At 39.4% G+C, this 13,024-nt stretch overlaps 2 protein-coding genes across 9 annotated transcripts in view; one reads left to right on the forward strand and one right to left on the reverse strand.

Annotated features, from left to right (window-relative positions):
- Positions 1–4,853, reverse strand: part of RNFT1 (ring finger protein, transmembrane 1) — a 40,688-nt gene extending 35,835 nt beyond the window's left edge. For all 4 annotated transcript variants that reach the window (XM_067714541.1, XM_067714542.1, XM_067714540.1 and 1 more), the window contains exons 1-4: positions 4,695–4,853; positions 2,946–3,403; positions 2,671–2,747; positions 1,438–1,538 (exon numbers count right to left, since the gene is read on the reverse strand). In XM_067714541.1, coding sequence (XP_067570642.1) covers positions 1,438–1,538; positions 2,671–2,747; positions 2,946–3,348 — 581 coding nt within the window. In that variant the 5' untranslated portion in view covers positions 3,349–3,403; positions 4,695–4,853. The remainder of the gene's footprint in view (positions 1–1,437; positions 1,539–2,670; positions 2,748–2,945; positions 3,404–4,694) is intronic.
- LOC137211849 (uncharacterized) overlaps positions 3,399–13,024 on the forward strand; it is a 128,104-nt gene continuing 118,478 nt past the window's right edge. For all 5 annotated transcript variants that reach the window (XR_010937239.1, XR_010937237.1, XM_067714554.1 and 2 more), the window contains exons 1-2: positions 3,399–5,007; positions 6,323–6,373. Coding sequence is in view for 3 of the 5 variants with exons in the window: in XM_067714554.1 (XP_067570655.1) it covers positions 4,700–5,007; positions 6,323–6,373 (359 nt within the window). In the remaining 2 variants the exon portion in view is untranslated. The remainder of the gene's footprint in view (positions 5,008–6,322; positions 6,374–13,024) is intronic.

The following is a 13,024-nucleotide window of genomic DNA, read 5'->3' on the forward strand; positions in this document are numbered from 1 at the left end:
TGAAATACTTTCTTCCTAGACTTCTGACACCACTCTCTTCTAGTGGTTCTCATATGTGACTGATGGTTCCTTTTTTTAAAAAATTTATTCATTTATTATTTTTGGCTGCATTGGGTCTTCATTGCTGCGCACGGGCTTTCTCTAGTTGCAGTGAGTGGGGGCTACTCTTCGTTGCGGTGCGCGGGCTTCTCATTGCGGTGGCTTCTCTTGTTGTGGAGCACGGGCTCTCAGCGCAAGGGCTTCAGTAGTTGTGGCACACGGGCTCAGCAGTTGTGGCTCACGGGCTCTAGAGCACAGGCTCAGTAGTTGTGGTGCACGGGCTTAGTTGCTCCGCGGCATGTGGGATCTTCCTGGACAAGGGCTCGAACCCATGTCTCTTGCATTGGCAGGCGGATTCTTAACCACTGCACCACCAGGGAAGTCCCTGATGGTTCCTTCTTAAGTCTCCTTTGCTGCTCCTCCTCTGGCTAATTGTGGGCATGTCCAGTCCTGGGCCCTCTCCTCTGTCTATACTTTCTTTCCCTGACTAGTCTTGTCAAGTTCCTTGGTTTTTAAATATCAACCATATGCTGATAACACCAAAATTTACAGCCCTAACCTCTACTCTGAGCTCATGACAAATATCTATAATCACTTTAACAGTTCTACATGGCCTCTCAAACTTAACATGTTCAAAACAAAATTACTGATTTTCCCTCAAAACCAGTTCCTTCCCCAGTCTTTCCCAGCCCAGTAAATGGCACCACCATCCAGCCAGTTGCTTAGACTAAAAAAACCCAGTATCACCCTTGATTCTTCCCCCTTACCTACTCACCCAATCCAATCCGAGTAGTACTGGCTACACCTACAAACTATATCCCAGATTTGTCCACATCTCGCCAACTCCACTGAAACCAGGACTTCTAATTATCTGATTAAAGCTGAAAATTCAGAACACTTCCATCTGACATGGAAACTTATCAACTACTGTCCTTTAGCAAGTCTTCTTGTAGAGACAAAGATCAAGTGTTCTTATCACACATACACACAAGAAGGTAACTAAGGGAGGTGATGGATATATTAATTAGCTTGATGTGGTAATCATTTCACAATGTATACATATATCAAAACATGTTGTATATTTTAAATATATACAGTTTTTATTTATCAAAAATGAAAAACGAAAAAAGATCACCAACAACAACCTAATGGTATTTAGTAACTACTGATTATATAAGTAAAAATTTAAGTATCAAAAATTAAGTATTTATTGAGCACTTGCTGTGAGGCAAGGCACTGGGTATAAAAATGTGAGTAAGTCACTTTAAGCTCTCAATCTTGGAAAGAGACAGATAGGTAAAAATTGAACTCTAAGTATGTGCAAGTAAGATATATGCAAAGTGCTATGGAATATACGATTACATAAAAATGTGATTGTGCACTTGGACCTCTAATTACCTGTAATAAAGTGACTGAGAATGAAAGGTGTAATATAAAAGAACAGAAGATCCTGCTAAGAATACCAGTAACCAAGCACACTGAATCTTTGAGCACCTTTCCTGAAAAATAAACAATTTTATAATTTGTTACTTTGAATTATGCCAGAATTTTAAATATCATTAAACTATTTTAATGACTAATTTATTAACTTAGAACATTTTAATAGATTAATTTATCTTAATAAAAATACAGAATATTTGTTAAATTGTACATCATCATTCTATTTTACATACCTTTAGTGAAAAAAACAAAACACATACTTAAACAGATTTTTAAAATACAAGTTTCCTCATTGTGTAACATTATCTATGTTTCAAAGCCAAATCTTCTACAGACTGACATAAAGGACCTACGTAAATAAAAACTTTACTTCTGCGGCTTCCTATTTTTGCCTTCCCAACAAAACAGACTTTTAAAAACTGCATTTATGTTACCAGGGTTTATAAATATAATTTTAAAAATTCTCAATTCAATAAGAATTTAATAAAATGTTTTTAATCTCAGTTTTATAATTGTTTTAATTACTGGTTTAATTAAAAATTTTACTAGTTTTAAACCCTGAATTAAACTTTTATGGTTTGATAGGTTCTAACTAGGAATTTTCAGGTCAAAATGTATGATCCTTTACACAGATATAACCCTTGAAAGTTGCTTGAAATTTTATAAACTAATCCTGTTTTCCCAATAATTTACATGAATAGGAATCTTTTATAATTTCTTATGGAAAAACTTCTTGGGTTTAGTTTTCTTTAAATAAGAGAAACCTAAATAAATAGTTCAATACCCATTTATTCAGTGTACGTTTTATTTGACTATTTTAAATCTTATAGTACAACAGCTGAAGTTTTTAATGATGATTATATTACTTAGTACGGTCAAACTAACTTAAAACATGATAGCACTTGACAAATCAGATCAAATAGTGTGTTCTAAACCCTTTAATCCTTCTGTCTAGTTTTTCTTTATCAGGAACCCAATATACAAAGAAAATAAGGTGAATCAATTCCGTATTAGGACAGATCATTTATTCCAGGTCATTTAGATAACAACATTTAATATATCATGGATGGTACATTATATCTATTTAAATTTATCAAATAAACTGTCTTTATTCCTATTTCTCTCAAAAATGAGTATATAATTCTACAGGGAGAAACATTTAATAAATTTTTAGTTGCTGGTTATACTTACTCTTAGAAAGACCTGATTTACAATGCTTTTGTTTGCATATATAAAAGTTGTAAGCAGCCCAATTCCAAGAGAAATTCCTGTTAGAAAATAAGGTCCAGTTAATTGAAAGGAAAAAAAAGAGCTAACATGACATGAATTTAAAGGAAGCATATACAATTTTAAAAACTAACAGAAAATAAGAAACTGAAATACATAGGTTAAAGTAGATTACCAATAAAGAAAGAAAATTAGCTGCATATAGTAATGAAACAGCTCAATGTTTTATTATACCCTACCTGTTATATGCTGCATAACAAGTTTGACACCCAGAATCAAAATATATGGAAGGCCTTTTTGCAACCACTTGAAGAGATATCGGAATTCTGAGAAGGAGCTACTACCACGATCTCCAGACTCCATCTCGGTATCATCAGGTTGCCTTGCTTCATTGTGGGAGTGACTCCGTAAGCGACTGTGTACACATCCATGGGTACAGCCGTGGACACCTGACCTTACATTTCTGGAGCTTGGATTTTCAGCACATTCTTTAGGCATGGAGTTTATCTGAATATGAACATCTCCAGAATAAAGACAGGAAGCTTCTCCTGTCAATCTTGTTTGGACACACTGGGAGGCTGAGGCATCCTCACTGCCTGCAGCTCCTGAAGGGCTGTGCAGTTGGCTACAGTTGGCTTGCATGACCCCTGAATACTTTTTCTGTGATCCAGATTTCTTTGCTTCAGGGCTCTGTCTCCTAAAAATCAAAGCGCAGAAAATATTCTAAGTGAACAGTTACGTACAGGCAATATATTGCTCACTAGGAATAATTTATTCACTAAAGGAGAGGCTGATAGTCACAGTACATGAATTATTTCCAGGTTATCTATTGCTTATTACTAGACTCCTCCATCTTCTCCCTTTATGCGAAGGCTCTGCTGCCCTAGGCAAACTATGCTTTAGGGAACATCTGCTACCAAAAAAGTTTAGCTTCAGATGCCTCCAGTTCTCTAATGACAGAAGGAACTGGCAAAACAGTCAAAATATTGGTGCTCAGCAGATGTTAATAATATGAGTACTAGTACTCAATCATACTAGAACACTTAAATACATTTACTTTGTTCAACTGGAACAGTTTCATCTCTGATGTAGATTCTACATCTAATAAGAGTATTTTTTTTAATGTGTGGAAAGGTTAGGAAGAAAAAAGCATCAAATCTTAACTCCTCATTAAGTATCATCATGGAGAACTAATAAACATTTCATTTAGGTGACCTACAAATTTCGTTTTATGCTGAAACAGCTTTCCCAAAGCTAATAAAAAAGTTTCCAATAATTAATACCAAGAGTATTACCTTTTCCTGTCCCCCCCAAGGATGTTACCTAAATACCTTTAAAATAGGAAGACTTGGGGAGTCACCATGTAATTGCTAAGTGACTCTTTATTCTGAATAAGGATAATTACGTAGTCTGCACATTAAAAATGCCACCTTTGAGGGGAGGGGCGTCGGGAAAGAGTACACTGGCACGGAAAGATCCCTAAATGACGAGTGTGGGTAGCCGTCGTGGATCCAGCTGACGAAACGCTGAGCCTTTCTGCCGTTTCTGTAGGAGGAAGCTGGGGTTAACGTCAGGGCATGTTCCGTGTCATTCTATTTCATTCCTAGGTTTGGAATTTTTTTTCTATTTTTTTTTTTTTTTCAGTTACTGTTGGGCGGTTTGGTTTTTAGTGCCATTCACTAGAGGCTTTCACTGATGCTCCAACGCCACGACTGCTATTTATTTCCTCCAACCTCTGAAGACCGACGCTGGACGGGAGAATTTCAGCGTCTTCTTCCACAAATAAAAACAGAACCCTCCCGCTTTCCTCCAAGTACGAGCAAGAAAGGGGAGAAAAAGGGAAGAAAAGTAAACGCAACGGGCTCTTCCGGAATCTCCAGGACAGATTTTTCCTCCCACGTTCGACCTTCGAGTGCCTCAGTTATTCTCCCCAGAGCCCATTTCGCCGCGGCCCCTCGCCTCCTTCGCCCGCTTCCCCCAGGCCTGACCTCTCATGACGATGAGCGCACCGAGTCCCGGGCAGCGACTGCAGAAACAGCGGGAGATGCCGCCTCGAGGCCTTCAGTCAAGGCCATCACCTTCAGACCCACCGCCAACAACTCCCGCCCAGCTCGGCGGCAGCGGCGGCGGCGCGCCCGCTCCCGGACGTCCTCACGCGCGCGCGCCCCGGCCCCGCGCGACGCGCCGAGGGACTGGCAGCGGCGACGGGGCGGGGCAGAGGCCGTCTGGGGGTGTTGGCTGTGAAGAGGCGGTTGTGGCTGAGAAGCGCCCGGAGGCGTCTGCGTTAAACAATAAGCGAATGTGCGTAGGTTTGTGTAACTCGCCCCAAGCCGGTTAAAGGTCTGGAAGTTTTGAGGTTAAAAATGTTTTAGCCTTCGGAACCTCCCCTCGAGGGAGGAGCGTGCTGTTGGGTGCTCACCTGGTCCTGCTCCCGGCGCGCCTGGCTTCTGGAAGCTGCCCAGCGCTTTGGTCCCGCTTGGCTCGCGTCTCCCGGGACCTCAGTTGGAGGAGCCACGTTGGCGAGGGGTCGGAGCGCCTCTGAAAGAGCTGGGCGGGGCGGGAGTGTTCTGGTGTCGGCTAGCTTAGCTGACCCAGTTGTGGCTGGACGGTGAAGTTTGAACTGAACTGGGTTTCCGTTACAATCCTAACTTTGCACTGTGAGAACAAGGCCCTGCTGAAACCTGAGGAGATAGAATCGGAGAGAAGTGGGGGACGGTTTGGGTGGTGGGAGGGGTGGAAGTAGAAGTTAGAGTTTAAAAAACTTGTCTTGTATGGGGTATAGGGGACTCTGTACTATCTTCGCTATAATTGTTAACCGAAAACTGTTCCAAAATAAAAGATTTATTAAGAAAAAGTTTAAACGAAAGAAACGAAGAACCTTGCCTCTTGGTCTCTAGCCAAAATATATTCTAAATGATACTTAATTGTATTCCATGAGTCTGCCCCATTCCCACAACCACCAATAGCCTTTCTATTTTGAACCTCAAGTTTTTTACCTTTAATTTCTAGAAATTGACGTGAAGTAAGTAACTCTTGGTGGTTAGGTCTTGAAATTAAAAATCCGTGCCACGCTTGAGGTGTGCAATCTTCCCTCACTAGAGAGGGTAAATTTTCATACATATACACACATGTCATGAGTTGAATATCTAGTGGGAAAAGTGATACTTTGTCTTTTTACTGGTCACTGATTTAAAACCATTCACAACTTTGCGCAAGTTAGTTTGCTGGTGTGTGAATTTTTAGGCTTCTTAATCATGAAATTGTTTGCACCTTATTTTCTCCTATTTCAGAGTACAACTGAATCCACTGTTTAACCTGAATTAACCACTTTGAGGTTGTACTTAAATCATATTAATTTTATTACCAAACCATTTCCCTTGGTTAGAAAGGCACTCTCCCAGTCCCCACCAACCGGTATTAGATCTGTTTCCCCTTGAGATATTGCAAGATACTTGCTTTTGTGTGTGTGTGTGTGTGTATATGTCTCCATGAGCTTCACTAATGTAAGTCTTCCCGAGAAATTAGGTTTCTGGGTCAGTGAGTCTGTCTTAGTCTGTTTGGGCTGCAGTAAGATATAGCCTGGATGGCTTATAAACAACTAATTTATTTCTCACAGTTCAGAAGCCTGGGAAGTCCAAGATCAAGGTGTCAGCAGATTTGGTGTCTGGTGAGTCCTGCTTCCTGGTTTATAGACAGTGTTGTCTCGGGCTGTGTCCTCACATGGTTGGAGGGTGGTGGAGCCCTTTGGAAACACTTTTATAAGGGCACTAATCGCCTTCATGAGGGCTCTGTCTTAATGCCTTAATCACCTACCCCCACCTGCTTATACTATCACATCCGGGGTCGAATTTCAACATATGGATTTTGTGGGGGACACAAAAATTCGGTCTGTAGCAAAGGCTGAAGCCAAGATCTGGGCTGTAATGAATTTTTCAAGGAGACTTATTTGTTTAATATTGATATATTTTATCATTCCAACTACAACATGGATATTTTTATTTTAAACTTTAAAATTTATGAGAATTTAAGAAACAGAAGAAAGAGACTCAATCTCACATAATCCAGCTACCACCACAATGAGGCATCAATATGTTTTAGTACATTGATAATTTTAGTATATTTGTAAATTTAGTACATTTATGTACCTTAAATATTTTCCTGAGTTTTGTGACCCAGGAATCCTTTCATGTGTTTGTTGGCCTTCTGTATATCTTCTTTGGAGAAATGTCTGTTTAGGTCTTCTGCCCATTTTTGGATTGGGTTGTTTGTTTTTTTGATACTGAGCTGCATGAGCCACTTGTATAATTTGGAGATTAATTCTTTGTCAGTTGCTTTGTTTGCAAATATTTTCTCCTATTCTGAGGGTTGTCTTTTCATCTTGTTTATGTTTTCCTTTGCTGTGCAAAAGCTTTTAAGTTTCAATAGGTCCCATTTGTTTATTTTTGTTTTTATTTCCATTTCTCTAGGAGGTGGGTCAAAAAGGATCTTGCTGTGATTTATGTCATAGAGTGTTCTGCCTTTGTTTTCCTTAAGAGTTTTATAGTATCTGGCCTTACTTTTAGGTCTTTAATCCATTTTGAGTTTATTTTTGTGTATGGTTTTATGAAGTGTTGTAATTTCATTCTTTTACATGTAGCTGTCCAGTTTTCCCAGTACCACTTATTGAAGAGGCTGTCTTTTCTCCATTGTATATTCTTGCCTCCTTTGTCAAAGATAAGGTGACCATAAGTGCGTGGGTCTATTTCTGGGCATTCTATCCTGTTCCATTGATCTATATTTCTGTTTTTGTGCCAGTACCATACTGTCTTGATTACTGTAGCTTTGTAATATAGTCTGAAGTCAGGGAGCCTGATTCCTCTAGCTCCATTTTTCTTTCTCAAGATTGCTTTTGCTATTCGAGGTCTTTTGTGTTTCCATACAAACTGTAAAATTTTTTGTTCTACTTTTGTGAAAAATGCCATTGGTAGTTTGATAAGGATTGCATTGAATCTGTACATTGCTTTGGGTAGTATAGTCATTTTGAGAACGTTGATGCTTCCAATCCAAGAACATGGTATACCTCTCCATCTGTTTGTATCATCTTTAATTTCTTTCATCAATGTCTTATAGTTTTCTGCATACAGGTCTTTTGTCTCCTCAGGAAGGTTTCCTCATAGGTATTTTATTTTTTTTGTTGCTGGGGTAAATGCGATTGTTTCCTTAATTTCTCTTTCATATTTTTCATCATTAGTGTATAGGAATGCAAGAGATTTCTGTGCATTAATTTTGTATCCTGCTACTCTACCAAATTCATTGATTAGCTCTAGTAGTTTTCTGGTAGCATCTTTGGGATTCTCTATGTATAGTATCATGTCATCTGCAAACAGTGACAGCTTTACTTCTTTTCTGATTTGGATTCCTTTTATTTCTTTTTCTTGTCTGATTTGCTGTGGCTAAAACTTCCAAAACTATATTGAATAATAGCAGTGAGAGTGGGCAACCTTGTCTTGTTCCTGACCTTAGAGGAAATGGTCAGTTTTTCACCATTGAGAATGATGTTGGCTGTGGGTTTGTCATGTATGGCCTTTATTATGTTGAGGTAGCTTCCTTCTGTGCCCACTTTGTGGAGAGTTTTTATCATAAATGGGTGTTGAATTTTGTTGAAAGCTTTTTCTACATCTATTGAAATTATCGTATGGTTTTTATCCTTCAGTTTGTTAATATGATGTATCACATTGATTGATTTGCGTATATTGAAGAATCCTTGCATTCCTGGAGTAAACCCTACTTGATCATGGTGTATGATACTATTAATGTGCTGTTGGATTCTGTTTGCTAGTATTTTGTTGAGCATTTTTGCTCTATGTTCATCAGTGAGATTGGCCTGTAGTTTTCATTCTTTGTGACATCTTTGTCTGGTTTGGTATCAGGGTAATGGTGGCCTCGTAGAATGAGTTTGGGAGCGTTCCTCCTTCTGCTATATTTTGGAAGAGTTTGAGAAGGATAGGTGTTAGCTATTCTGTAAATGTTTGACAGAATTTGCCTTTGAAGCTATCTGGCCCTGGGCTTTTGTTTGTTTGAAGATTTTATTTTATTTATTTATTTTTTTTGCGGTACGCAAGCCTCTCACTGTTGTGGCCTCTCCCGTTGCGGAGCACAGGCTCTGGACGCGCAGGCTCAGCGGCCATGGCTCACGGGCCCAGCCGCTCCGCGGCATGTGGGATCTTCCCGGACCGGGGCACGAACCCGTGTGCCCTGCATCGGCAGGCGGACTCTCAACCACTGCACCACCAAGGAAGCCCCTGTTTGAAGATTTTTAATCACAGTTTCAATTTCATTGCTCGTGATTGGTCTGTTCATATTTTCTATTTCTTCCTTTTCAGTCTCAGAAGGTTGTGCTTTTCTATGAATTTGTCCATTTCTTCCACGTTGTCCATTTTATTGGAATATAGTTGCTTGTAGTAATGTCTCATGATCCTTTGTATTTCTGCAGTGTCTGTTATTCTCCCTTTTCATTTCTAATTCTGTTGATTTGAGTCTTCTCCCTTTTTTTCTTGATGAGTCTGGCTAATGGTTTATCAATTTTCGTTATCTTCTCAAAGGACCAGCTTTTAGTTTTATTGATCTTTGATATTGTTTCCTTCATTTCTTTTTCATTTATTTCTGATCTGATCTTTATGATTTCTTTCCTTCTGCTAACTTTGGCTTTTTTTTGTTCTTCTTTCTCTAATTGCTTTAGGTGTAAGGTTAGGTTGTTTATTTGAGATGTTTCTTGTTTCTTGAAGTAGCTTTGTCTCACTATAAACTTCCCTCTTAGAACTGCTTTTGCTGCATCTTATAGATTTTGGATAGTTGTTTCCATTTTCATTTATCCCCAGGTGTTTTTTGATTACCTATTGGATTTCTTCAGTGACTCATTGGTTGTTTAGTAGCATGTTGTTTAGATTCCACTTGGTTTTTTTTGTTTTTTTGCAGTTTTTTTCTTGTAGTTGATTTATAGTCTCATTCCATGTGGTTGGAAAACATGCTTGATATTATTTCAATCTTCTTAAATTTATTGAGACTTGTTTTGTGACTTCACATGTGATCTATCCTGGAGAATGTTTCATGTGCAGTTGAAAATAATGTGTATTCTGCTGTTTTGGATGAAATGTTCTCTATATATCTATTAATACCTACATTAATGGCATTAATAGATATATTAATATCTATATTGATGTTGGTCTGATATGTCATTTAAGGCCAGAGCTTCCTTATTGATTTTCTGTCTGGATGATCTGTCCATTGATGTAAGTGAGGTGTTAAAGTCCCATACTGTTATTGTCAATTTCTCCCTTTACATTTGTTAGTATTTGCTTTATGTTTTTAGGTGTTCCTATGTTGGATGCATATATATTTACAATTGTTATATCTTCTTGTTTCCCTTTATCATTATGTAATGTCCATCTTTGTCTCTACCTCAAAACAATCTTTGTTTTAAAGTCTATTCTGTCTGATATAAGTATTGCTACCCCAGCTTTGTTTTCGTTTCCATTTGCATGGAATACCTTTTGCCATTCCCTTTCAGTCTGTGTGTGTCTTCAAATCCGAGTGAGTCTTTTGTAGACAGCATATATATGGTTCTTTAAAAAAAAATCCATTTACCCACTCTGTATCTTTTGGTTTTTAAAAAATATTTATTTATTTATTTGGCTGCATCGGGTCTTAGTTGAGGCACACAGGATCTTTGTTGCAGTGCATGGGCTCTTCATTGCAGCGCGCAGGCTTCTCTCTAGTTATGGCACACGGGCTCAGTAGTTGCGGCATGTGGGCTCTCTAGTTGTGGCGCACAGGCTCCGGAGCACGTGGGCTCAGTTGTTGTGGCGCTTACCCACTCTGTATCTTTAGATTGGAGCATTTAGTCCATTTATATTTAAAGTAATTATTAATAGGTATGTACTTATTGACATTTTGTTAATTGTTTTGGCGTTGTTTTTGTAGTTCTTTTTTGTTCCTTTCTTCTTTTGCTCTCTGCCCTTGTGATGTGATGATTATCTTTAGTGTTATGTTTGGGTTCCTTTTCTTTTTTGTGTGTATACCTATTATAGGTTTTTCGTTTGTGGTTACCATGAGTTTTATATATGTAACTCTTCCCCCCATATATACACACACACACACACACACACACACACACACAAACACACACACACACACACACACACATATATATGAGAATATTTTACGTTAATGATGTCTTAAGTTCAAACACATTCTAACAATTCACTACTTTTACCCCTTCCTCATGTTTAATGTTTTTGACATCATATCAACATCTTTTTGTTTTGTGTATCCCTTAACTATTTATTGTAGATAAAGAGGATTTTACTACTTTTATCTTTTAACCTTCCTAGTAGTTTTATAAGTGGTTGATCTACCTTTTCTGTGTGTTTGCCTTTACCAGTGAGTTTTTTTGTTTCACAATTTTAAAGTTTCTAACTGTGGCCTTTCCTTTTCTGCTTAGAGAAGTCCCTTTAATATGGCCAGTTTAGTGGTGCTGAACTCTTTTAGCTTTGCTTGTCTGTAAAACTCTTTATCTTTCCTTCAAGTCTGAATGATAACCTTGCTGGGTAGAATATTCTTGGTTGTAGTGTTTTTTTCTTTGCTGAGTAGAGTACTCCTGGTTGTAGTTTTTTTCCTTTCATCACTTTGAATATAATATGCCACTCCCTTGTGGCCTGCAATGTTTCTGCTGAAAAGTCAGATTTTCCTTGTATATAACTATTTACTTCTGTCTTGCTGCTTTTAAGATTCTTTCTTTATCTTTAATTTTTGCTATTTTAATTATAATGTATCTTGGTGTGGACCTCCTGGGTTCATGTTTTTGGGCCTCTCTGTACTTCCTGGATCTGGATGTCTGTTTCCTTTCCCAGGTTAGGGATGTTTTCGGCTATTATTTCTTCAGAAAAGTTCTCTGCCTCTTTCTGTCTCTCTTCTCCTTCTGGGACCCCTATAATGCAAATGTTAATACACTTGATCAGAGGTCTCTTAAACTATCATCAATTTTTAAAATTCTTTCTTCTTTTCTCTGTTCAGCTTGGGTGATTTCCACTACTCTGTCTTCCAGATCACTGATCCATTTCTCCTTATTATCTAATCTACTCTTGATTCCTTCTGGTGTAATTTTTATTTCAATTATTGTATTCCTCAGCTTGTTTGGTTGTTCGCTATATTTTCTAACTCTGTTGAAATTCTCTTCGTGTTCCTCCATTCTTCTCCGAAGTTTGGTGAGCATCTTTATGATCATTACCTTTAACTCTTTATCTAGTCGATTGCTTCTCTTCATTTCGCTCAGTTTTTCTGGGGTTTTATCTTGTTTCTTCATTTGGAACATATTCTTCTGTCTCTTCATTTTGCCCAATTCTCTGTTCATTTCTACATGTTAGGTATGTTGGTTATATTTCCTGATCTTTAAAAAGTGGCTTTATGTAAGAGACGTACTATGGGACCCAGCAGCATGCTCTCCTTGGTCACCAGAGTTACATGCTCTAGCAGTGCTCCCTTAGTGGGTTGTGTGCGCCCTCCTCTTATGGTGGGGCTGACTGCTGTAAGCGTGCTAGTAGGCAGGGCTCCCTCCCCAGTTGGCTATGAGGTCATCCCTTGTGCTGTGGCTTCAAGGCCTGCTGGAAGGTGAGGTAGGCTTCCAGTGTGGTTAACTGTGTAGCCTGGGGAGGTGCAGGGCTGGTACTGGCCTGCTGGAGGATGGGGCCAGGTCTCTGTGCAGCTGTTTGCACAGCCTGGGGGCTTCAGGGCTGGTGCTAGCCGCTGGTGGGCGGGGCTGGGCCCCTGGCTCTAAATAGGCTGGAGGGAGGATTCCAAAATGGCGCTTGCCAGCATAGTGTTATCATGGCAGGAGGAGCTCCCAAAAATGTGTTGCCACTGTCTCCAGCCCTAGGGTGAGTCCCAGTTGCCTCCTGCCTCTCTGGTAGGCTCTTCAAGATCCGAAAGCAGGTGTGACCCAGGCTTTTTTCAAACTACTGCCTCTGTACTGGGACTCAGTGTGCGAGATTTTGCATGTGCCCTTTAAGGGCGAAATCTCTGTTTCCTATAGCCCTGTGGCTCTCCTGAACATAAGCCCTCCTGGTTTTCAAAGCTAGATGTTGTGCAGGCTTGCCTTCCCAGTGCAGAGCCCCTGGGCTGGGGAGCCTGCTATGGGGCTCAGACCCCTCACTCCTTAGGGAGTACCTCTACAATTGTAGTACTCTACCCAGTTGTGGGTCACTAACCCCCAGGGTGTGAGTCCTGACTATACTGCATCTCTGCCCCTCCTACTCATCTCATTGTGTTTCCTTCTTTATGTCTT

This window comes from Pseudorca crassidens, chromosome 19 (assembly GCF_039906515.1).
Source record: "Pseudorca crassidens isolate mPseCra1 chromosome 19, mPseCra1.hap1, whole genome shotgun sequence".
In the NCBI taxonomy this organism is placed as follows: domain Eukaryota; kingdom Metazoa; phylum Chordata; class Mammalia; order Artiodactyla; family Delphinidae; genus Pseudorca; species Pseudorca crassidens.